Genomic DNA, 25707 nt, shown 5'->3' on the forward strand with positions numbered 1-25707 from the left:
AGGCTTTATTTCAGATAATCTGAAAAAATTTGAGAGGAACTACCCAATCAAGCTCATGGATAATCTAAGCAATACATGGTTTCACCCACTAGAGGGCCATAGGACACAGGTACCACCTAGTACTGGCTTTATTTCCAAAGTAGGGTTAAAAATTCTTGTAAAAATCACCTATTGTTGCCAATGGGGTTTAAGTATAGTTACTTGAAAATAAAAACAATGAAGTCAAACTAGGCTGACAAGGGGAAATACAACATGTGAAGTTAATGAAATAAGCAATACCATGGCACTAGCAGTATAAAATCAGATGCCAAATCCTAAATTGTAACTTCAGCACATGTCCATAGATCACAGAACTGTAAAGATGGAAAAAGCTTTGATACTCACCTCTGGAGCAACCTCCTTCTTTTACAGATGAGAAGGAGGGTCATGAGAAGTTAGCTGGCTTTTCCAAAACTACAGTTTACAGTTTGCTAAGACAAAGCTGAAACTATTGTCAATTGAGTTCCAATTAAAAGAAAAAGAAAGACTAAAATATGTTAAACTGCTCTTTGTTTTATTCCATTGGTAAAATGTGGTTCACACCTAGGATGGACATCTGTCATGGGCATAATTCCAGTAGCTGTTCTTGAGGAGTGTGAAGCTGCAGAGGAATTTGTAATTTTTTCTTTCTTTTTTTTCTTTCTTGAGTTATTTATTTTCATCTGCACTACATTCAGAACACAGCTTGGATGTCTCCAGATCAAGTGTGTCTACATGTAAATATCAACCAATCACTAAGTATTGGGTAACCATAATATGGCACTCTTTTACATTCCTTTCAACATGATACATCCGTGACTGTGGTTATTGGTGGTCCTTGGTTCTGTGTATCTTGGCTAGTAACCACCTCTCATCCTGCATTCCACATGGTTTTTGCAAGCAAGATGGGATCAATAACACTGTGTCAGACCCACAGATACAAAAGGTGTTGAAAACTGGGCTAGTAGATGTTCATTCATCTGAGAAACTGGCAAGGTTTCACAAAGAAAAGAGCCCTAATTGCACATATAACACTCCCAGTACAACGTATGTGTCTTCAAAGTGACCTTTTAAAAGAATGTTTTTTAAATGTCAGTGCTTTTTAGAAAAAATAAATAAATGAAGCAAAAATGGAAATTGCTTGAGAAAAAAAAACAATAACTGGATTAAAAGCACATAGAAACACATTTTAATGCCCTTTTCCTCTTGTTTTTTTTTTCAAAAGATGTTTAAATTGTGTAATATGTTTGAGCATAGTCACTTGGATGTTAGTAGGAATTTTACAAACAGTTTTTGAATATCTAGATTTTTGAGTAAGGATCCAACATGAAAACTACAGTAGAGAAAAGTACAGAGTGATCCCAGCAACAAATAAACTCTTCAATGAAGTGCCTGAAAATCTGAAGGGCTATCTGGTCTACCCGAGTTTCTATCCTTATGAAGGGAAGCGGTCTGTCCAAAGACACAAATTCAGTTCCCAGATAAATCTTTAAGTTTTTTTCTTCAAATTAAACAAACAGACATTACAAACACCATTTGTCCATTTCTCCTTCTACCATTGATTCTAGCGTATGAATGAAGTTACAACTCTCATAATTTGACCAAGAAGTGATTATACAATGTGTTTTTCCTCAAGTTCACTTTTAATTGTCAACAACAAGAATGTAAAATCTAATTACTATGGTTGATTGGAGACTGAAGAAAACACCCAAATAAGGATTTTAAAAATTTAAAGAAAAAAAAACTCACAAAGAATTAAAACTGATCAAGTTAATAATTCCTATTTTTAATTTTAACAGATTATAAAATTTTAGCAGTTTAAATTATAACTTAGATATTTCTCAAGAGTTAGATGGGATTTTTATACCATTACAGAAGGCATGCATTATTCTCTTAAAAGTACAATAACCTTGAAGTAAAATAGTAGCATTCACAGTGTGTTGCTTGCAGAATTCACAGACATACAAAGATATTTTAGGAGAACAAACAATTAAGGCTGATTCTACAAGTTTCATCTAATTGTTTCTTTACTCTGACCCTCTTATAATAAAGGAATGTGTCTTACAATCACTACCAGTAATGTTAGTGGCACACTAGTGTTTATACTTCAAATATGCTTTTCATTTTCTGAAACAGAGGCAAATTCCTGGTGATATTTTAATGTTTTAAGGTAGTTAATGCCAAAAGGCTTGGACCTGTTCTAAAACTGAATATTTCCCAGATGTGCAGTAGGGTTAAAGGTGGAACAGCTAACAGAAACCAACTTCCTACCCATGCTAAACTTACTTAGATGAATTTTAAGTAAGGATTAATTAGACAGTAGAACCTATGAGCAGCTGAAGCCACAGAGACAAAAGGAAGAGGCTTTCTTAACTGTAACATAAGCCTGCTGCTGAGAAAGGAGAGCATGGCCTGCCAGTGTCTCCTAACAACCTTGTTTATATTACTCCTCTAACTAACCTGCTTTTGAGAATGCAACACTGTTAGAGATTGTGAATGGTTATTTACTGACATATTAAACAATGAGTAGTTCTGAAACAACTACCAGATGAAGAGTGAAGCAGCGAAATTATGTTTAAACTGTTTAACTCATGGGTAAGTTCATACATAGAAAAGGCCAGTTTAGGAATCACAAAAGGAAACTACTACCAACAAGCTTTGCAGAGCAGCATACTCTGGGCGGGGGATGGTTCTGAAAACTCTATGTCTCAAGGGGGAAGCAAGCTGTCTATTGTAGGAAGAGAGACTGTGCAAACTCCTAGGTTCAGTAGAGCTAAAGAGGAACTGGAACAAGGATCTTCTGTCTATCAGTTCTTTAGACTTGGGCACTTGTTGTGCCACTGAAAACAGCTGTTTTATATTGGAGACTGGTAAATTTTACTGAAGCACTTAAGTCTAATCCATACATTTTAAACCAAATGTTTTTGGTACTAGAAGCATATTCATTTGTTGATATTTTCATTCAGATTATCATGTAAATATGGGTTCTGGTTGAGGTATAAAACAATGGTGTAAACTTTAAAAGCTAGCATCAAACATGTCAACCAAATTAGAGATAAATCTACTTTGACAGATATAATAAAAACTAGAGTGGAAAAAGCCAAAAGGAATCAATGACTTGCATCTTTTTGCTAATAGACCAGAGTCTGCATCCATAAATCTTCAAATATGTCAACCAGTTATTTTACAGAAGAATCTACTTGAATAATACTCCTTTTTGGCATCCTCTTCTTCAATTTGTAAGTATTTTATAGGTGAGGTTGTCAGTAAGGGTTAGTTTCTCACAGATGGGAATATGGTAAGTGCTAAGGGAAATACATAAAATTTGTCTGAGAGAGTTACGTTATTAGAAAATAACTGATTATATTTTTACTCCTATAAATTTGCTAGCAGAATTTGCTAGCATGAGTTTTGGTGTCAGTATATCTCTGACTTTCCAGTGCGATTGTCTTATGTAGTATTCAGCTGGCAAAGACAAATGAAAAGGAAAAACTAACAGATTCCACAAGCAGGACCCTCCTCATTCCATGTGTAGGCCAGGATTCTTGGAGGAGGTTAGCTGAAGGTGAGAACAAATCTAACAGTATAGCATACACAACCCTCGAAGACTGAGTAGGAAGACTCTAAGGAAAATGTCTCTCAAACCCTCTTTCTACAAATCAAGTTTGTGTAACTGGCCAAGACATGTGGCTTCAGAAGCCGGCACAATTAGATCACAGAGCCCAGGACCACAAATGTAATCATTAGCGGCTGTCTTTGTGGACTGGCAAGTTGAAGAAACAATAAAAAGAGGAGATAGTGATAATGAAAGAAGTGAGGGTTTTAAATGGCTCTATTTTTTCCTCGTGTCTTTTAAGTCTATCTAAAGGAAAGACTTTGTCATCCTCTTCAGAGTTAAAGTGTTGAATGACTGTGAAGGCAGAGAGGGATGGGGAGGCTGTTTGTTCACTAAAGGAAGAAAGATAGGATCTGCCACCATGTCAGAAAGCTGTTAAGCACTCTAGATGAAAACACTCATCAGGGTTTTAGAGTCAACAAACAGTTGTTTATATTTGGATATTTGCACCAGACCTCCTTACCTTCACATCCTTGGCTGCTTAGACAAAGAACAGCCAGGGCTAGGGCTGGGATACTGACCTTTTGTGCTTAGGCGACTTCTTTAAGAATTCCTTTTTATAAAGGTTCCCATGACGACACACTATGCCACAAAAAAAAAGAGCGAAGTGGTCCTTGGCTCCTGTGAGTGAAACAAGTGGATTAAGTAAGAGAAACCTAAGTACAATACCTCTCATTTAGGTTTGGAGTTCTTTTTTATCTTTTATTTTCCTAGAGCATGAAGTCCACAGTAACTCTTTTGTTCCCTGCAAGGGTCTTAAGCACTAACCATCAAAGATCGTCAACATGGTTTTCTTAGAGTTGCACTGGGCCATCAGTTCTTCAGGGTAGCAGCTTGCTGCTTTTGAATAAAATACACATACGTAAAGGCATGTGAGGATTTGATCCACAGGCCAGAGACTGTGGTGAGTGTAGAAAACAGACACGGGTCTTCTGATTTCAGCCTCCTTGAGCACCAAGCTTAGATAGAGTTGCAGAAATTTAAAGAAGGAAAATCTAGCTTCCCTTTGACATAGTGTCACCATGGAACTTCAGAGCTGAAAAATGGAGGGCAGACACCAAGAGCTCCTACTTCTCTCCTTTCTTCTTCCTAAAGGAAAATGAGTTTCACAAACAGATGCATTTCCCATGAACATTTTTCATATAATGAATTTCTACCATGGCTGTATCTGAGCATCCACCATGAGCCTGCCCTGCTATTCCAGCGTAAAGTAAGGGTGACAGATGAGGCCCAGAGGGAGACATACAGGGCTGTTCTTTCAAAAGCAAGGTAGATCTCATTCTACCCCTTAGTCTAATTCTATTTTCTTTCTGTATTAGCTCTGGCCTCTGCTCTGTGGTCAGAGATCCGAGAATTGAAAATAGTTTGAAACTTACGTGCTAAACATTTCTCCATGATAGTATAATCCTAAAAGAAAGATGTTTAGTTACAAAATAGCTGTAAACTACCCATGGTAAAAATTCCTTAATTGATTGTTCTTTCTATATTTATTATCAGCCATGCTTTAAATTTTTAACTTTTTAGAGGGCAGCTCTATTTTTAACTAATTCTGTTTTGGTTAAGTCATTTTTAATTTTAATTTGAAGTTGCTTTCTAGTTGTTCTTTTGTGTAAGACAGATGTGTGTGTATCTATTCATCAACCTACCTATCCATCCATTGAATAATCACAGCAACTTTGCAAATAATGCCATGCTGCTGGTCCTAATTTTTAGCCTATTTTAATAAAATATGAAAACTGCAGATGTATCTCCTTCTAAAATGTAGATTAGGACCCTCACTTCTCATCCATGTAAATATCATTTGTTAGCTACTTGTGTGAAAACATAATTACTTTGACTCTTATCCAAGAACAATCCCTACTGAGATACCTCAGTATTTGTACTAGATTGAGTAGCTGCTCACCAGTGTTTAAACTGATCTGGAATTAACAAAAGAAGTGGAAACAATTGAAACAGAAATCAAGCATTATGGGACTGTTGGTGTCTGCTAATTCTTTCTCTCTTTTTCTGTACTTTCAAGATGATAATATAATTATAATATTTCTTCCTTCCCTTTTCTTCCTCTAAATCATTCCATGTATCCCTCCTCATTTTCCTTCTAATTCATGACCTCTTAAAAAAATTGTTATTGCATGCATATGTAAATACACATATGTTCCTAAATCTAACCTGTTCAGTCTATATAATGGTACTTGTATATATGTTTCCAGGGTGGTTGTTTGACACTCTGAACAACTCATTCTTCTTTATAGATATTTTCAATAATTTGTAACCTAGCCTCAAAAGGCAGGCATTTTACCCAGAAATGTGTGTTGGCATTTTATTAAAATTTGGTGAGACTTTTCAAACATTTTTGGTCTTCTCAGCTAGTGATGGAACTGTTAATCACACATATCACAATAGACTGATGCTTCTTGTTGAATTTGTAACTGCCTGGCAATACTTCAGCCAGTCGAGACTGAGTAAATCAACCCAAATCCCTCATTGCAGTGTACTATGATCAGTATGTAATATTAATAAGTTTTCTCAGATAAAGGCATTAGGAACTGTACAACTAAATGTAAATTGAAACCTTTTTTCATGATCTAGTATTGTAGTTTTTTCCATGTATGTCTTTAAGCACATACATACTAATAATTGAACCCAGAACCTTGCACATGCTAGATGGGTGCTCAAGCATGGAGCTACAGCTCAAGCCAGTGCTGTAGGTTATTAAACACACACAGCTGAGAATTGGTTTTAAGTTTTAACATTCTTGAATGTGTGTATGTATACAACATTTCTTTAAGCTGTAGTATTGTGGATCTTAGTGTGTGTAAGCACAGCCAATGTACAGATATGATTTAACCTCTTTGCATTTTGAAATCCTTCCTAAGCACTCCTACTGATCATTTGTAACCAACATGTCATAAACCCTTCCTCTTATTCATTCACTAGTTTTTATTTGAAATCTTGGATTTTTCTGAAAAAGCAACTCTTTTTACTGAGAACATAAAGTTTTCAATCAATGTCAGCATTGGTTTTCTGATAAATTGCGATACTGACATAATTTATTTTCTTTGTCCACATGAGGAGCTCATAGTGTGTCAGGTAGGATTCATTCTTTCCAGGAATTCCTTTACAGACTGTTAACCCAAGCTTTAATGACACAAAAGTATGTTCAATTAGAACTTTAACACTGTTACTGACCACTCTCTACCCCATATATAGTTACAGGACTGGACCGTAAGTTTGCATTGTTCCCCAGTCTTCTACTTGAAGGAGCAGTCCTCCCTCCCTCCCTCCTCCTGGGTGGTTAAGGGAAGAGCGCTTATTCCTCGAACTTTTCCCAGCTCAGTGCCACTCTCCTGCTCTGTCCAGACTAGAACATCTGACTCACAGTGCTTTAGCTTTTGTCTTTATACAGTTTCAAACTATCACACCAAGGAAGCACTTTACATTAATTTATATGAAAGTACCCAAGGCTCTAGCCAAATTTACTGGCTACACTCTGGTAGTGATCAGAAATGAATCCTTGGTTCGGTCCAGAAAGCCCTGTTTTCTTGGATGTGCCCGTTGTGCTAATACAGAGCATTTTCGTGGGCTTTGGGAACATCACTTCTACTCTCGAGCTAACCCACTCCTGCCCGTCTCTACTAGCAAGACATGAACTTCCTAAGTATTAGGAATATAATTTCTCATGGCCAGTTGCCATGAATTACCAAAATATAGTATTTAATTATAAGGACAATTAAATATAGTTTGTCAAATTCTAGCTATAATTTGAAAATTTTATGTTAGTAAATTTCACAGTCAAGTCAAAATTCAGATTTCTAAGTAGGTAAGGGGAAAAGTTGAATGCTAATTTCTATCATTGTGAGAATATGTGTTTGAGCCATGTGCTTGAACCCTTAAAATTTGTTCCATGTTAAGTATTTTACTACTTAGAGCCATCCATGCTTTACCTGGCTTATGAACTCTTTGACAAATCAAGTAAGACTTTCTTGTGGAAAACAATAACATCAACATGTGCTCCAGTGACTCATTTGTCTTTTAAGTCGAGAAGAAGAAAAATATTACATTGTGTTTAGGTACATAGGAAAAATTTACTTTAAAAATTACTAAATATGGTAGATATTTTATTGGACTATCTTTAAGACAAAATATCTATAACAACATAACAATAATTTATTGGAATAGTCCATGTAGTAATTCATCTAACCCTTTGTGTTAACTTTAATTTTTTTCTCTATTTATAAATAAAAAGCAATGGTCCGAGTCAAATAGACTGAATTGTTTCTGTGTAATGCACAAGATGAATTAGTCTATAAAACATAAAGTCGATATAAAGTCTTTGCCTGGCTGCAAACTGTTTCTAAATGTTTACAGGAGCTCAGGAAGGATATAGACTCAGGATTTACTTCTTGTCCTCAGTGACCTTTCTACAGGTGCTTGGCTAAGCTCTCCAATCTCTCTGGATCCCCTGGTGTCATCTCTTGTGGAAGAGAAGAGATATGAAGCAGACATTCTCTACATTTCTTCAAGCTCTTCTCTGAATTTACAATGTGTTAAACCATAGCCTTCCTTAAGGTTTAAATACTCTCAGTTTTTTTCACTTTAAAAAATAAAAATATAGTCTTTTTTTTATTTAGTGGTGTTTTACTCATTTTGGCACTGTGAAGTTCATGCCTTAAATTAGACTGATCACAGGCTTTGATTGCATACAGACTTCTGAAATAATTTATAACTTAATTTTAGGACATAAAAATACATGAAAATTAATGTTTGCCAACACCTCCTTACTGCAGTAGATCTAATTTAAGGAGTCCTTTGGCTTCTACTAATGTATAACACGGCTATAAGATCATAAGTCACTTATTGATTTCTCTGGAAGCAATAATGTTATGGTGATTGCTGGTGGGGAAAGCACTTCCTCCCCGGAAGAGCAGACTTTTTCTTCCTTCAATGTTCAGTACAGACCTGCAGTACATATGAACTCACTCAGGCTTTTTTCCCACAATGTGAAATACAATAATAGGAGGTATAGTCACTTGTGAGATGTGTCTAGGATACTCTGGTTTGAAAAAACAAAGAATCAAGATTTCTGACTTTGTAGAATTATTTGAACAGATATTTGTCTAATACAATGAGAGGATTAATGGATTTATTTAACTTTATACAAATACGACTTCTGGTAAAACTTATCTAGGAAAAATATTACTCACTTCCTTGTTCATAGCTTTGACTGACACCGTTTGAATGGGCCCCTCTGGAAGTACCTGCAGCTCTAAACACCTGTGTTTTGAATACCAGCCCAACCCCCACCCCCTACCCCATGTGATCCCATTTCAAACTGGGACCAGCTGTCAATCATACACAAGCACGTCTAGGTACGTTCTTTACTCTAGCTAGCCATCAAGTCGTCTTCTAGTTTGTGAGGCAAATTGGTATCAGAACTTACTTGGATGATTATGAAGAGCCCTCAGAAAATCTTTGGTCCTGAAACATACCATTTATGTCTTTCTGGGAATATATGCTAACAGAAGGTAATGTTTAAAAATGTAACACTTGCAAAGTTGATAAACTGTGTTTCCTAGCATATTCAGATAAAGTTAGTTTTTGTTTTGTTTCTATCTTTACTAGGGAGAGAGACTTAATTAATAATTACCTAGATCATACTGTCTTATGGACAAGTATATGGGAGATTAATTGATGTAGGAAGACTCAACTATTATGCTCTTGTGAACGTTATCATTCCCTAGACGAAGCATCCTGAACGGTAAAAGAGAAGAAAGGGTGAGATGAGAGAAGGCAAGCAAGGATGCATTTATTTACTTTCTTTGCTCTTGACTGTGGATGTGTGTGATATGACTATCTGCATGAGTTCCTGCCTTGACGTCCCCGAAACCATAGCCTATGACTCGGAATCACAAGTTGCTCTCTATCAGTGTATTTATCACGGCCACAGAAAGGAAATTAGAACAACTAGTGAGAGAAAACAGCTAAAAAGTATCAAGCTGATATTGAAAAGACACATTAGACCACTAACTCCAAGTATTTGTTGACTACTGATAGGTGTCAAAGACCTGGAGTCACATTTGGTTTGTAATAAAACGCAGTAAGAAATGTCTTAAACAGTATTCAAGAGCTCAGTAAAATTTTTAAAAATTGTGCTTGGATTCCACTGTAAATTTCTGATATTTGAAAATATTAGGTTGGTACCAATGGGTTAACTATTTAAAGTTATGTGTGTGTATTTGATGCTGGGTATGGAACAAACCTGGCCTTGTGCATACTAGGTAAACTGTCTACCACTGAACTATATCCCCAGACCAAATACTTCACTTTTTCTTTAAATTACCAGTTACTAAATGCACTCTTAAAGTAATAATTGTTCTAAGATTGGTCTTCATTCTCACCAGTAAGACCAAGCTGATTGCTGAGTTTATCCTATGTCTTGAATTACTAAGTGAGAATGTGAAAGGTCATTTGGTCTTTACCAAATTAAGAAATACATGTCTCCTGATGGAACACTGGTAATGATTTTCTCATTTGAGATTAATTTCTATCTGTAATTCTAAGTGAATTTCAAGGATCTCTGAAGGGACTGTAGCCAATAAACTAAATAGCTGTCCTGCATTTGCTGAACAAGAGGCCCGTCTATAACTGTGTCAGATAGCCCTGAATTAGACTAATCATTAGGCCTGTTCTGTCCTTCTTTGAAAGACAAGATCACTCTAGGAAAAGCATATTCCTTCAACCCTGGGTTGAAAGGCTAGTGATAAAATGAATCCCCATTGCAATGAGTCAGCTTTATAGCCATGAGCAAAGCTTTAAGGGCAACATACAGGCCTTTCATCCTTAGACTGTCGATATAAATAATCACTTCAGAATGTTATAAAAGATGTTATAGTCTCCTAAATTCCCTTTTTACATTTCTACAGGCATAGTTAGAAGTAAAAAAAAATCTAGCAATAATATCTTTAATAAAATATTTATTTTTATTTTATGTGTATGTATGTTTCTTATGCATGAATATAGGCACACTATGCATATGTGTGGTGCCCATGGAGACTAGAAGAAGGAATTTGAACCCTCTGGCCCTCTGCAAGAGCAGTCCATGCTTTTAACCACTGAACTGTTCTCAACCCCCTCTGATAATAATACTATTTCAAATCTTTAAAAAGCTGAGAAAGGAAATAATACATATGTAGCACATCCATCCCCAATTCATGTTTTGACAGTTATGTGGATGTCAAGAATCCCACACCTGTTATGCAGAAGAAAATCCTCTTCTATCCACATCTATCAAAAGCTTTTGCAGGGGATGTTAACTGCTTCTCTTATTTGCATCTCTTCCTGTTGTGGTTCAGCTTCCCTACACATGTTTCTGCTATGGCTTTCCTGCATCAAAGCTGTTCCCCGCCTCCAAGTTGTAATGTATAGAGCAGTGGGTGGTCCTTGAGCTAGCAGAGCCAACACCGACTGAAAATCAACATGCTGGAAAATCTAATTCCGGGGTCCCAGCCTAGACCTACAGAGTAAAAAAATCTAACCAACCTGTGTTTCAACACATCTTCCAGATGGTTGCTAGGTAGGTTTGGGTTTGGGAACCACTAGGGTAGGTTAGTTAGCGTGGTGCCACTACAACTGAGCTGACAGGACACAGATTTAATGTCCCCCTCTCCCTAAAACACCATAGAACCTCGTGAACTAGGAGCAGTTTGTCCCAAATTTAAAAAAAAAAACAAAAAAAACCAAAAAACCCAAGACTTACCTGAATCACTTAGCTATCCAGTATCCGAGATGGAAAGCTGAGCTCTTTTGCGCTTTCACAGCTACTGCTAATTCACTCCTTTACCCTAAGCATTCTTCCAAACTACATGACCGAAAATGGGACCTTGCAATTCTCTTTAAAACAAGGGGTGAGTGGAAAAGTGAATTAAGGGAAGGAGAAGCTAACAAAAAATTAATTAATTAATTAATTAATATCACACATATTATATTATTCTAGTTATACTTAATGTAGCGATTACTTAGATAGACATTCTTTCAAAAGAAGCCAAGCTAAACTGTAGAATTAACCAAATGTACTATCTCAGACAGGTCAAAAATGTGTTCTCATTGTTGTTGATGGGAGATAAATTTTAGAGGGCCCGCACTCTAGTATTACAGATATGACTCCAAGATAAATGACATTTTGTTACCATTAAAACCCAGACAGGTTTAAACTGGTTGTACACTAACAGACACTAATATACCTAGCTCCCCTCCTTAAGTAGACTACAATAATCCTTTTGATCTCATTTTCTTTTCTATCAAACATTTATGGAGTATTTTGGTGACCTGTAACACCCGTGTTTTGGGTAACGGTTTTTTACTCTATAGTCTCTGATCTTTTAGTATCATGTGATTATCAAAGAGAAAATAAACACAACAGGTAGAAAGAAAACAACACTAGATCCTGACTTCAGATGTTCTGTTAGTCACCCTAAGGAGAGAAGCATGATAGAAACTGAGCTCAGCTCTAAGACAAATGCAACTGCATACCATATAAGGAGTACAGGGTTATCTGACTCACCATTCCAGAAGAGAGAACGCTCATGATCAAGATGTGGACATCGGGTAAAGCCTCCTTGTGGCATCAACACGACAGACAGTTTTACATGACTAAGCTCAGGCCTCTTTGCTTATTTAGCCATGAATACCTCAGCCTCATGACTCTATCTAAAGCTTTGGTGTATTACCAATAGAAGTTCTATTCAGTAAAGCCAAACAGTGTAGAAAGAGAAGAGGCTTTGGGTCCAAACATCAAATCAACCATATTCAAAACAATATATGTTCACTAATTTATAATTAGTAATTTCTCCAAAGCTATTTTTGTATGTAAAAGGCATAATGTTTAACTCTGCTATATTTTGTTAAGTTAATTGGGAATTTTAGTCATATATAAAAGTGTATGACATAAGAGGGTCCTTTATAACAGTCTTATCTGTGCTACACTGTTTTTTAATGAATTTAAGGGAGCTGGAGAGATGGTTCAATGATTGAATACAAATATATTATTTTGTTGTCTTCTGTTGACCAAAAATCAATATTGCTTAAATCAAGGAATCTACACCAAAAATAACTTTCAATATCATTTCAAAATTCTTCTACTTATATTAACCAATAGTTGAAGATTATTTAAAAGCTTTAAAATTTTTCACATTTACAATAATTTATCTATACCTGATACCAAACACATCTTATAATTCACTAACATTTCCTTTGAATTCATTTTGATGTTTTCTTTTAATTTTATTTTCATTATATTTAAATATGAACTTACTAATTTATTATTTCACAAGTATAACTACTATCAAAACCGAACAAAATTTTATTTCAGAAATGTCCCATTTTGCCTTGCACAGTCATTGATTCTTTTGTGTCATTTAAAGACCATGTATCAAGTATACAGAATGAGCATCACTGTGGTTATTATGATTCTTTAATGAAGATGAATTATGAAAGAGATGAGACCCAAAGTGGGAATTCTTAGGAGATGAAATGCATAGCCATGCAGAGTGTCTCACACTGCTGAGTGGGTCTACCTAAGCCCTGATGTAGATAGTTTAAAAGTGATGGCTACCCAAGTTGTCTTTCCATGTTAGCATATAGTAGATCAGATTGGGACTCTACAACTCATGAGAAAGAGGGAGAGATTTAACTTTAAAAGGTTAAAATTTTAATACCATTATGCTAAATATGATATATTCCAATGTATTGATTAAGACTATCAAAGCACCTTGTATTATAATTGCCCTCAGATTTGGCAGTAGATGTCTTTTTGAGCCATCTCTTTGGCTCTCAAAAGATTTTGGCAGCTTTTAATTTTTGAGTTAATTGTAGCATCATATAAGTTGCAAGAAATGCAGAGAGGTCCCATATACCCTTTACTCACTCTTTGTCAGGAGGTCTTTCAACTGGCATTGCATTTTATGTCAAAGTGGACACATACAAATTTAATAGCTGTTGATCTAATGAATCTCAAAAAATTCTGGACTTTCTTTACAAAAATAATTGGAATAAGGCAAACTTGATAATAATAATTTTAACCAAAACAGGAAACTATAGAAATTACATATGAAAAAGCAGAGATGCCTACAGGCTTGGTTCTTCGCAAAGAAGCATCCATAATCACAGATGCTTGCAATAAATGCAGTCATTACTGTGACCTAAGGCTTTCCTTTTTCTATTTTGAAAATATAGTAAACCTCTTTTAAAGAGATAGGCAAACTTATTCTGATACGAACATAAAGCAATACACAGATACGGTAGAGCATCATGTGATGACCTTTAAATATATACATTTTAATATCTCAACTTAAAAATGATTAAAAGTAAATATTTTACATGCTTATCCAAGCTAGATGTAAAGTAAAAAGGATGTTTGATTAGCCATTTACATACTGAGTTCCCATTTGAGGTAAAGCACAAAGAATTTAAGTGTATTTTAGTGAACCTGTTGTGTGCCATAAAGTCTCCAAAACAACCAGCGAAGGATTTGGTGATATAAATATCATGTTGTTTACTTTGTTCAGTGTAGTCTTATTACTATAGCTCTCCCCTATCGCTTCTCCATCAGAATCTCTGTTTTACTATTTGTGAAGAATAATAACAGTAATAATAAAATCATTCTTCCTGTCTCTCTTTTCTATCAGTTTCCTGTCTCAGTAGAATGCGTGTGGACTATCTCATAGTTTACTAAAACTGTGCACCCCCTCTTCTGCAGGCAAAGCAGCTTCAATATTTTTACATTACATAGGAATACTACTTCCTGTCTAGTTGGTATTTTCTCCTTGTCACAAAGGTTATTAGATTTGCTTTTTCACCCTCTGAAACTCAGATGTCTTCCCATGTGGCACACCAACATCCTTGGGAGAATAGCATGTTGTCATTTAATAAGAGCTTTAGTGAATCATATTGCTAAATGGTTCCTACAGAATCCCCCTGTAGGAAAAAGAAAGAGGGAAAAATGAAAATATTCAGAGGGGGGGAAAGGAAGTGTGAAAGCCCCAGGACTGGGTGTATACAGCCATGATTGACCTAACAATCACCTTGTATGCGACCTATATAACTTTATCTTCCATTTTCTAATCTATAACTGACAATGAGAATAATAATGCCTCCTTAAGGAACAGTTATAAATTAAAGTAACAAACTGCAAGAGAGTACTTTTTAAATATGCAAATTACTTTGTGTGTGTGTGTGTGTGTGTGTGTGTGTGTGTGTGTGTGTGTGTGTGTTGTATCCCAAGGACAACAGTCAGCATAGAGTGAGAGATACTGATGACCTAAACATTGTCCCAAATACACCTCCCAATCTGTCCTTGGTTTGGGTTTGCAAACACAATGAGATGCTGTGTTAATGAGGATTGTGCTGTGTGAAGTCAAACACTTCCTTGACATATGGATAGAGGTTTTGTTTCATGTTATCTAGCACAAGTCTCTCTTTATGTCAACTTCTCTGTCAGAAAAGTCTAGCATTTCTACCAACTTTCAGTAAACTAACCTGGGAAAGAAAAGGAGAAAAATGATTTATATCCTGAATATAAGCCACTTTTCCCTTAGAGAATGAAAAAAATCTGAGAACGCACCTTATATACCACATTGAAGATGGTGCTTGTCATCTTAGGTGACACACAATATGTGGTCACTTAGGATTTCCTTCCAAATCAGCTGGCTAAGACAATGGAGGTTGGTCTGATCTATGGAAAACTTCCACAGCCTCTTGAAGAAGTTTCAAAATTCAGAGAAAAAAATTGCCTCTAATAATAACTGAAGTCTTGACCTCTAGGCAAATTCTAATCATTTTGTGTCTATAGTCTTGCTTGTCTTCACAGCAAGATACTGAGAGAAATATTGTTATGTTGCCCACTTTTCAAACGGCACTGGGACATGGAGCAGCTTGACAACGTCTGTGGTCATTTCCCAATAAATGCAGAGCCGGGAGTCAAATACATATACCCCAGCTCCCAATGCCACGTTCTCCTCACCATGTTGTTCATCCAGCCCAAGAAAGCTCTATTAAAAATAGTGAAATAAGTTTAGTTTCTGGTAGTCTTTGGTGGAAATGGGTGGGCTTTTTGCATTCTATACCAGATGCCTTTCCCATAGCTGCTTATGAACTTTTCTGAAAATATCTTTATATATGTCAAACTAAACACCCTTTACTGGAGAAAATAGTCTTGTTTAACAGTCACTACTCCCCTCCACTTCCCTTTCTTTCGAGAAAAAGAAAATCCCTTAATGTGGAGTATTGTATCTGCTGTTGTAAGGCAGTGTGGATGCTAGACAAGTCTCTCTATGCCTCAGCATGTCAACACATTGGTCAAAAATGAATTTATCAGTTAAATGCAGCCGAAGGATTTAGTTTATCTAAATGTGCTACAAAGAAAAAATAGTTTACCATTGTTTTTACAGATTGAGGTAAATCTGACATATCATTGACATATGCTGTGGATTTAATTTAATACCACAGTACAGATGTGCACTCTGATAAGTTTTTGTGAAATCTAGGCTAAGATGAGTAGAGTAGTTTCAATATTTATGGGGTTGAAAATGCAGAGGTTGCAAAGGAAGCATTTTAATTAAAACAACATTTGCCTGGATATGAGCAGAGTAAAAATGGAGTGAAACCTCCCAAAGCCTTACTACTGGTTTGCTATACTCACTAGGATTTTCAACATACTCACACAATTTTGACTTAGTCTGGCTACCCCATTATTTGCTTTTTGCTTTAAAGATATTACAAAATGTACTTTATTATTTCTTTTGATTTTTACCTTCTCCCAGCTAAGCACAGATGACTATTTACAACTTTCTTTGTAATTTTGTGTTTTAGGTATCCTAGAGATAACATCAGTGGAAATCGGAGTTGTTGCCGTCAAAGCCATTAACAGCAACTATTACTTAGCCATGAACAAGAAGGGGAAACTCTATGGCTCAGTAAGTAGCCAGCTTTTGTTTTCAAAACACTTGGCACTAAGATAGTCCCAGAGACTTGGATGGTTTCTTAGAGCAGACACTGAGTGGCTTTGTTGTCATTTGGTCACTACTAAGAGGATTCACAGTGGGGAGGGGGGTCTAGTCACCAGCATCTCCAGGGCCAGCAAAGCAGCTTGATCAACTCTATAATCTACTGAGCTGTTTGCCCATGAGTCTACTACACAGCCAATCAGACTTTCACCAAAGCATCTAGATGACGTAGCGTGGGAACTGGTGACAACCTGGAGAATTAATCAAAACAAAAACTTGGATGGAATGGAACCTCATATATTATGGGTATCTTTCATAGGTGAAGAGAAAACTAGGGCTCAGATATTGCATGTTTTTGTGAAAATCATAAACAGAGAAACATCAAGAGATTGATGTTTTTCCAGGTTATTCAATGAACCCTAGAATTGTACTTACCTAGGTAATAGTCATTAATTATAGTTATGCATGAACATTATAGACATTATGTAAAGACAAAGGAGTATCTTCACAGTAGGGTATACTATCTACAAAAGTATAGGTAACAAGAATAGGACACTCTTTCAGTATGGTCCTCATGAGACCTTGGATAGACCAATACCTACAAGTGTTAAGTACTTTGAATATCACCTATTCAAACTCAAGTTGAATTCATTTAGACCATCTCTTAGACTAAAGTCTCACATAAAATAAGTTATTTATAATTAAAACCACAATCATAACTGAAACAGAATTATATGCAGTATATCAATTATGTTATTTAGATTTTTAGAAGACATGTTAGTTAAACATATGGTTGTCTGCTACGTGCCAGATACTGTTTGTCCTACCTCACAAAGATGCGCAAGGAAGAAGGATAGAGTCACACATGGTGCTGCACAACTATGATCACAGCACTTGAAAGGCTGAGGTAGAAGGATCACAAGGTCCATACTAGCCTAAAATGTGTAGGAGAACCTGTCCCCAAACAAAGCAAACCAACTTCTAAATACACAAGCATGTAGATAGATAGATAGATAGATAGATAGATAGATAGATAGATAGATAGATAGATAGATAGACAGAGCTTTGACTTCAAGCATTTTATAATATATAAGGAAAATGTCAACAAATATGAAATAGCTATAGAACAATTAATTACTATAAAAGAAGATTATTAATAGTATAATAGCCTTGTGATGACATTAGCAGTCTACTTCAATCACTTAATTGCCATTTGAAGGCTAATACAAGCTGCTCAATTGTTTCATAGTTTTAATCCAAAAACTGTACCAAAGAACTACTACATAAATTTAAATTTTTCTGAATTCCAATCTAGAATGGTGCACTTTTACATTTTTCATAGCATCAAAAATAATTTGACTTTAAACATGTAAATAAATTTACTTTCTTGGCTAGCGTATGGGTGATCGGTAGTTCTTAAAGCTGAGTAAGCCGCAACATCAATGAGAGGCATTGTTCAAAGACATAACGATGGGACCCAGGTAGGCTCAGCTTGTCTGATTCAGAGTCTAAGTTAGGGTGCAAGAATTTACACATTTAGCATGGTTTCAAGTGCTGTCCATGCTGCTGGTTCAGCTGCTGAGAACTGGGAACCGGCAGTCTAGCAATGGCCTCCTTTTGTCTTTTATTCATATCAGGTCTGCTGTTAAGTGACAAGCTAGTCAGACCAGGATAAATACTTGAAGTATGAGGTCCACAGGAATCTTAATTCAATTTCTTCATTGCATATTATTCCACCAAGGAGCCTAAAAAAGCAATAGAACATTTTTAAAAATAGCTCCACTTAGGGCTTTAAATTCTTACCACTTTTTTGAAAATACTGTTTTTTCTTTTGTTTTCATTAAACATGTTTGAGGGCCTGCTGGACAGCTCAGCAAGTTAACGTTCATGCCCCTCTATCTGCCAGCTTGTGTTCACTCTCTGGAACTCAAATGGTAGGAGAGAGAGATGACTCCCACAAGTTATTCTCTGGTTTCTGCATGCATGCCCCAGTACACACATGCGCGCACACACACATACACACACACACACACACACACACACACACACACATTTAAAAGAGAGAGAGAGAGAGAGAGAGAGAGAGAGAGAGAGAGAGAGAGAGAGAGAAAGGAAAAAGAAAAAAATCCCCAAAGAAACAAACAAACAAAAAAAAACCCAAAACCATCACCACCACCACCAACAACAACAAACAAAAAAATCTGCTTATAATTTTTCTTTTAAAAATGTCATAGGCATAGAGAGGTGGGGGCTCAGTGGTTAAGAGAACTTGCTGCTCTTGCAGAGGACCCAAGTTCAGTTCCCAGCACCCATATGATGGCTCACAACTGTCCCAGGGGATATAATACTCCGCTAGACATGGAGGAACTATACAGAAAAACGCACAGACAAAACATCCATACACATAAGACAAATCTTGTTTTAAAGTTTAAAAAAATCAAAAATATGTCTGAATCCAGGCAGTGGCCTGAATATTCATTCCCAGCTACTGAAGACAGAGAGGAAAAAAACTTGAGCCCACACCCCACGAGCTCAAAGCTATTTTGACCAACAAAGCAAAATATCTTGGTCTTTTAAAAATATCAACTAAACTTGTCCAGGTTCCTTTTTGATCCACTGTTTCAGAGTCAGTACATAAGAGACTTGTGTGTATTTACATATTCTTTGAAGAGGTACTTGAATATACACATAGGCAAAGTCAATATAATTCAGAGGTAGAGCCAGCTAATGTAATTTAGCTTAAGACTAAATGCATGCAATTCAAATTGTGAGGGAAGATTAAACCAATTTTATTGATAAAACGTGCTCATTTTAAAATGGGGTATGAAGAGAGTAACAGCCCACTCCCAAATGAACTGTGACATTAAAATGTGCGATATTGTCTTATCCTCTCCCCCATTCCCTTCTGTGCTGACACACCTCGTGTGCTGTGCAGATGCCTCCTCTCGAGTATCTCCTCTGTGAGTCTTCTTCATTCACTCTGTCTGGACTCACTGCCGGTGTACCTCTGCCATATTACCTTAAGCTCACTATCTGAAATGACCTTCATCTGATATTTTTATCATCGAAGTGTTGGTTGCCAGCGAGCCTTCTACGAACAGGTCGTGACCTTCAGGAAGGTGATGTGAGCCATCTCTCCTACTCTACACATAGCATCTAGATCCGCTCAGTTTCCACAGCTCCCCATTAGAAAACATGCTCCCTGCTTCTTGCCCGTTCAGCAGCAGCTAAGTATCTAAAAAGTATGCTGTTAGAGATCCTGATTCGATACCTAGTATAAGCTCAATTTCAGTAGCCATTCTTCGAGCATCCTATATTCCAAGTTCCCTCTCAAATGATAGAACTGAGCAAGTCTTGAAGATCAATTAGTATGGTCCTCAAACACCACGACTTAAAAATCAAATGTCCCAGGTAAGCATGGAAAACCTAAAACTTTCTTTAATCCCCCCAATTCACTTTGGAATCCTGTTTAGATATTTGTTTTTAAGATATTTTTATTAACTCTTTAAGAATTTCATACAATGGATTTTTATCATATTCAAGACCAGATTCTTACCCTGTCTCCTTCAAGACACACCTCCACCTCCTTACCTTCTCCCTCCAATTTGCTGCCATCTGTTTTGAAAATAACCATGGAGTCAAATTTGTGCTGTTTACACATTCCTAGATGTGGAGTCATCCAATGGGACATGGTAGATTGACTGGGACCTATCCCCTTAAAGAAAACTGGCACTTTTCCTTGAAGCCATCGCCTCCCGTAGTGCCTCAGAGGCGGGGCCCACGACTCTTCCCTACCTTGTGCTAGAATGTTGGCTGTCTTGACCTTGTGCAGTTCTACAGACAGCCACAGTTGCTGTGGCTTCTTGGGTGCCATGGTGGTCCTGTCGTGTCCTGCAGTCACTGTTTCCTCCAGCTCTCTTACCTCCGGGTCTTATGATCTTTCTCCCCCACTCTTACATAATCATCCCTAAACCTTAGGGAGATGGGTGTAAATTATAGTCTACAGACATTTGTTCTCCACACTTTGACCAGTTGTGAGTTTCTGCACTAATCACCCTCCACTACAAAAAGAAACTTCTCTGACGAGTTCTAAAAGGTGTGCTAATCTACCAGTAAAGAGACAGAGATTTAGAGGGAAGTTTGATATTCTTTATTTATAAAAATAATAGCAGTAGGTTAGCTCCCAGGGCCTGTGAGCTCCCCAACCATGAATTCTTGGCTAGATTTATAGCACCAGGCATGTGTTTCCTCCTGCAGAATGGGCCTTATATCTAATCAGAAAGTGATGGTTGCTCCCATATTTGTATCACTATTTCACCCATGGGCATTTCTTGCCATACCAATCATTATTGCAATTCACAGGGTTCACAGGCCAGTAAGACTATTGATGGATTTCCCCAGCAGCCTGCATAGCACCTTTCAGTATGAAAGCTAGCCAGCATGGAGAAATGCCCCCAGTTAGTACAACCCAGATTTCTTAAACATTAGTACTTACATTTTGCCTGCATCTCATGAATGTCTAGGCCATCCTCCAGAGATTGTAGCTATGGCACATCTTAGTTACATCCCAAGTGTCCAAACACCTGATGAGAGAAAGCTGACTCAGGCACTCTTCTTTAAAAAAAAAAAATACTATTTTTTAAATTAATTTTGGAGAGGAAAAATAAGCATCCAGTGTGGAATCTCCAATATAAAATTTCCTGAAATAGTCCCAATCTTCCTTTTTAACAGAATTGTTATATTTGTTTAGTCTCTATGCATATGTGTACATGAGAGGACAGTCACATACCACAACACAATGTATAGGTCAAAGGACAACTTGAAAGAGTTGGTTCTCTCTTTCCACCTATGGTTCCTGGGGATGGAACCCAGGTCATTTAGTCTTTAAGGCAAGTTTCTTAACCAAAGAACTCTCTTACTGGCCTCTTCCTTTACTCTTTAAACTACATACCCTTTTAATAAGTGTGAAAAACAACTATATTGTTTAAAATCCATATAGTTTTAGACAGACAGAGGAATAAGAATAAAAATTAAGTAAGTTCATGAAAGATTTTTTTCCAATACAGAATCTTTCATTTTATTATAAGAATTATCTTAGATAATTTATCTTTTCTTCTTAATTTCAATCATATCACCCCGCAAATGTTGCATTTAATAGATAGTACTTTACAGATGAGAAACACACAGTACTACTCAATTTCAGGGCTGGAAAAATAAACTGATAATGTCACTGTAAATATGTAATGATTCATTATTATGCTCTGAATTATTATCTATACCATGGAAACCTGAAAATTTATAATCCAGAATTGAACTTTGGGGCCTAGATCAATGGCTCAATGATTAAGAGTACTTCCGGCTTTCTAGAGAATGCAGGTTCAGTTACCAGCAGCCACATGGTGGTTCTCAACAGCCTGTAACTCAAGTTTTAGAGGACCAGATGCCCTCTTCTGACCTTAGTGGGTTCCTGCTGGAATGCAGTACACTCAAAATCATGCCAATTCGCATATCTATACATAGATTTCAAAAGAAAACAAAACCTTTGAAAATTGAAAGTAAAAAAAAAAATACAAAGATTCCTGAGGTGAAAGAAATTGCCCATTGAAGCCTCCATCAAAATATTCCCACGGTGCCTTTCTGGTAGATGGAGAGAGTAGAACCCCAGAAGCCTTGGGTCCCTAGTTCCTGGGCTGCTCTAGTTTGCATCAAAAGCTGAGGGACATTTCTTTAGGGTTTGTGTGTGTGTGTGTGTGTGTGTGTGTGTGTGTGTGTGTGTGTGTGTGTGTGTGTTATTAAGTTCAGAATAAGATACTAAATTTGGGAAGCAGATGAGAGAAAATTCTTGACTCATCAAAACTACTTAAAACCATTTGGCCACTTGAGACAATGTCAAAATGCTGTAAGGTATAGATGGCTATCCCTGTGAGAGAATCTGAATGCATTTTCAATTACTAGGTTCATAATTACTTTGACATGATGATAGACAAAATATTTTTTTTCCTTGAAAGTCTCACATAGCAAAGTCTGACTTGGAACTCACCATGTAGCTTTACTTCTGATCCAATTGCCTCTACAAGATTATACGTATAGCCACCATGCCTAGTATATGGAGTACTAGCCATAGAACCCATGGTCTCATACATTATATGTAAGAACTTTACCAAGTGAACCACATTCCCAATCTCCAAAAAAGGCATTTTCTTTATCTTAACTTTAAAACATTCCTTGAGTTGATCTTTAGGTAGATAATGTTTATAAATGTGATGAGCCCACACTTCTGGTGATTCTATTTTTCCTATAGAATCTATATTGCACACTATGAAAGACACGATTATAACCCTGTCCCCTATAGCTGGTCCATTGTAAATATTGTTATTATGATATCTACTTCCTGACAATCACTCTAGGCACTTAAACCATGTTATAGTCAAAGTCTGTCAACTTTTGAAAGGGCCAGAAAAACGATGCTGTGGTGATTAATCAAAGATGAGTCATGTGTTTTCAAACACAGAATCTGTTTTGTGGTTAGGAATTTCGACTCTTCTGTTGTTGGCATTGCATATGAAGTGAGCAATTTATGTAAAAATGGCAGCTATAAACAAGACAATGGACTGTAGCTCATTAGATGGTTTATATCATATGGAATCCAGTATCATCACCATACAAATAAATAACTATGTTTTTCCTTTGCAGAAAGAATTTAACAATGACTGTAAGCTGAAAGAGAGGATAGAGGAAAATGGATACAACACCTATGCATCCTTTAACTGGCAACACAATGGCAGGCAAATGTATGTGGCATTGAATGGAAAAGGAGCTCCCCGGAGAGGACAAAAAACACGGAGGAAAAATACCTCTGCTCACTTCCTCCCGATGGTGGTCCACTCATAGAAGAAGGCACTGTTGGTGGACACAGTACAACCAAAGACTCTTTGGCCAGGAAGAGTTGGAGTTGGTATCCTCACAGAAGACTGTAGTGTGAAAGGCAAAGACCTATCACAGAGCTCAGCTTGCTTAAAGGAAGGAAGGCTTTGGAGGCTTTTGTACTCACTCCTGACATATGAAGTTCTTTTCATTAGCTCTGTGTCATGCCTTATACCCAAGACAGAGGCAAATCAAGTGGGATGGAAGTTATCCCCAAGTGAACAATGTTGTGGCTGGGTTTTTTTGTGTGTGTTTGTTTGTTTGTTTGTTTAAGTTTTTGTTTTTGAACTTCTGAGATAGAACTTAAAGGACATGGAACAATCTGTTGAATGATCTTTGGGAAAGTTATTTATGGAATATGAACACATATCAAAGACTTTCATTGCTCATTCAAGCCTGATGATTCAATGAGCAGTAAGACACGCAAGCATTTACTGGAAAGCACTTGGGTCATATCATATGCACAACCAAAGGAGATTTGGGTGTGGCACCATGGAAGAATTGGATCAGATTTACAAATATAAACATATTAGTGTGAAACTGTTCTAACAATACAAATAGTATGGTATGCTTGTGCATTCTGCCTTCATCCTTTACTATTTCTTTCTAAGTTATTTATTTAATAGGATGTTAAATATCTTTTGGGGTTTTAAAGAGTATCCTCAGCGCTGCCCTCTGATTTGCCTTCTCATTTTTTTTTTTTTTTTGGCACCCTATGCATGTTCATGACAAAGTGTTTTAAAAACTTGGCGAACACTTCAGAAATAAGAGATGAGATCCAGGGAGCAGTACAAGTGCCCCATGTGCTATCAGTTGATTCAATGTGCACTTCTGCAAGAAGAACTGTCAGTGATGTCTATGGCGGGGTTCTGCTATAGCTTAAGGAACAGATATCTGTCATCATTTGCCAACACACACACACATCAGTCCTGAGGCTTCCTTACCTAAAAACATATAAGGCCAAAGTCTCTTCCATTGCCTTATTTCATCTCCATGAATATACAAAAAGAAGGAAAATGAATTGTTAGATTTTAGCCTAACCTTGTTTTGTTTTTGTTTTGTTCATTTTTTGTTTGTTTGTTTGTTTGTTTGTTTTTGTTTTTGACTGATGATGGCTCTCTATAGCTCACAGTGGCAAATGATGGAAAGGTTATCTGCATATACAAGATCCCTTTGTAAGTCCCACAGAATGCTTCCCTCCCCCCCCCCCCCCCCCCCCCCCCCCCCGAAAAGGAACCAAAATAGGAATTTCATATGAAGTGCAACTCTCCCAGGGGCTAAAACTGAGTAAATATATCCTGGTATATGTGTAACCACATACTGAAATCCATTCAAGCTGTATGATCTAGTCTTTACAAAACCAAATAAAGCTTGTTTTCTGTACATTTAAAGTCTTCTAGAAGGTTCCATAATATAAGCACATCAAAATTCATTTTCTTAGAGCAGGTATAGAAAGCAGAACATAAGTGTACCACTCACTGTCATGTGTATTTCACTAAATAAACACATAAGCCTTATTTGCAGTGTCTGTAGTGATTTAAAAATGTAAAAAAAATATTATTTGTTCTAAATATTTTAAGGGATAATTCTAAGACTATATTGATGCTGCAGTTTATCTTTTTATTTCTTGTTTGGAAAAGTCTTTTTTATTTTTATTGTTTGGATACAGTATTTTGGTACAAACAAAAGACTCACCAAACGTTCTTTTTACTAAAAATTTAACCTCTACAAAGACTGGTGATTTGTGGACCTCTTCTAACTTATTTGTGCTGATGCTTAGCCAGTGCAAATCAATTATTTAAAATATTAAGTTAAAGGTTAATCAGTTATTTAAAAATCAGCTTTTTGAGAATGTTTCCACAGGGTAATCCAACAAAGATCATATTTTATGATTCTTTGAAAACCTATTATTTCAAGAGAAATGCACAGAGGCACAGTGCTTTGGTTTATGGGTATAGTTGCATTTCATGGTATTTTTCTTTCAACTTGTTTTGTGACAAATGGGATTTTAAACATGTATACTTTTGTGGTTGGATTCTGTACGTTGAAATTGAATTGGTAACTGAGTCTAAGACCTCTAATGTGATGCATCTCTAGAAAAACTAGGTATCTCTTTTTTTTCTTTTATTTTAAAATAATAATTATACCTGA

General features: G+C 36.5%; 1 protein-coding gene across 1 annotated transcript in view; it reads left to right on the forward strand.

The window, feature by feature from the left end:
- The window catches only part of Fgf10 (fibroblast growth factor 10), a 76128-nt gene extending 52145 nt beyond the window's left edge, over positions 1–23983 (forward strand). Inside the window, exons 2-3 of the mRNA XM_052742831.1 lie at positions 16499–16602; positions 23326–23983. Coding sequence (XP_052598791.1) covers positions 16499–16602; positions 23326–23523 — 302 coding nt within the window. The 3' untranslated portion in view covers positions 23524–23983. The remainder of the gene's footprint in view (positions 1–16498; positions 16603–23325) is intronic.
- The last annotated feature ends 1724 nt before the right edge of the window (positions 23984–25707 follow it).

The sequence above is a fragment of the Peromyscus californicus genome, unplaced genomic scaffold, assembly GCF_007827085.1.
Source record: "Peromyscus californicus insignis strain IS unplaced genomic scaffold, ASM782708v3 Scaffold_18__1_contigs__length_77618521, whole genome shotgun sequence".
NCBI lineage: Eukaryota > Metazoa > Chordata > Mammalia > Rodentia > Cricetidae > Peromyscus > Peromyscus californicus.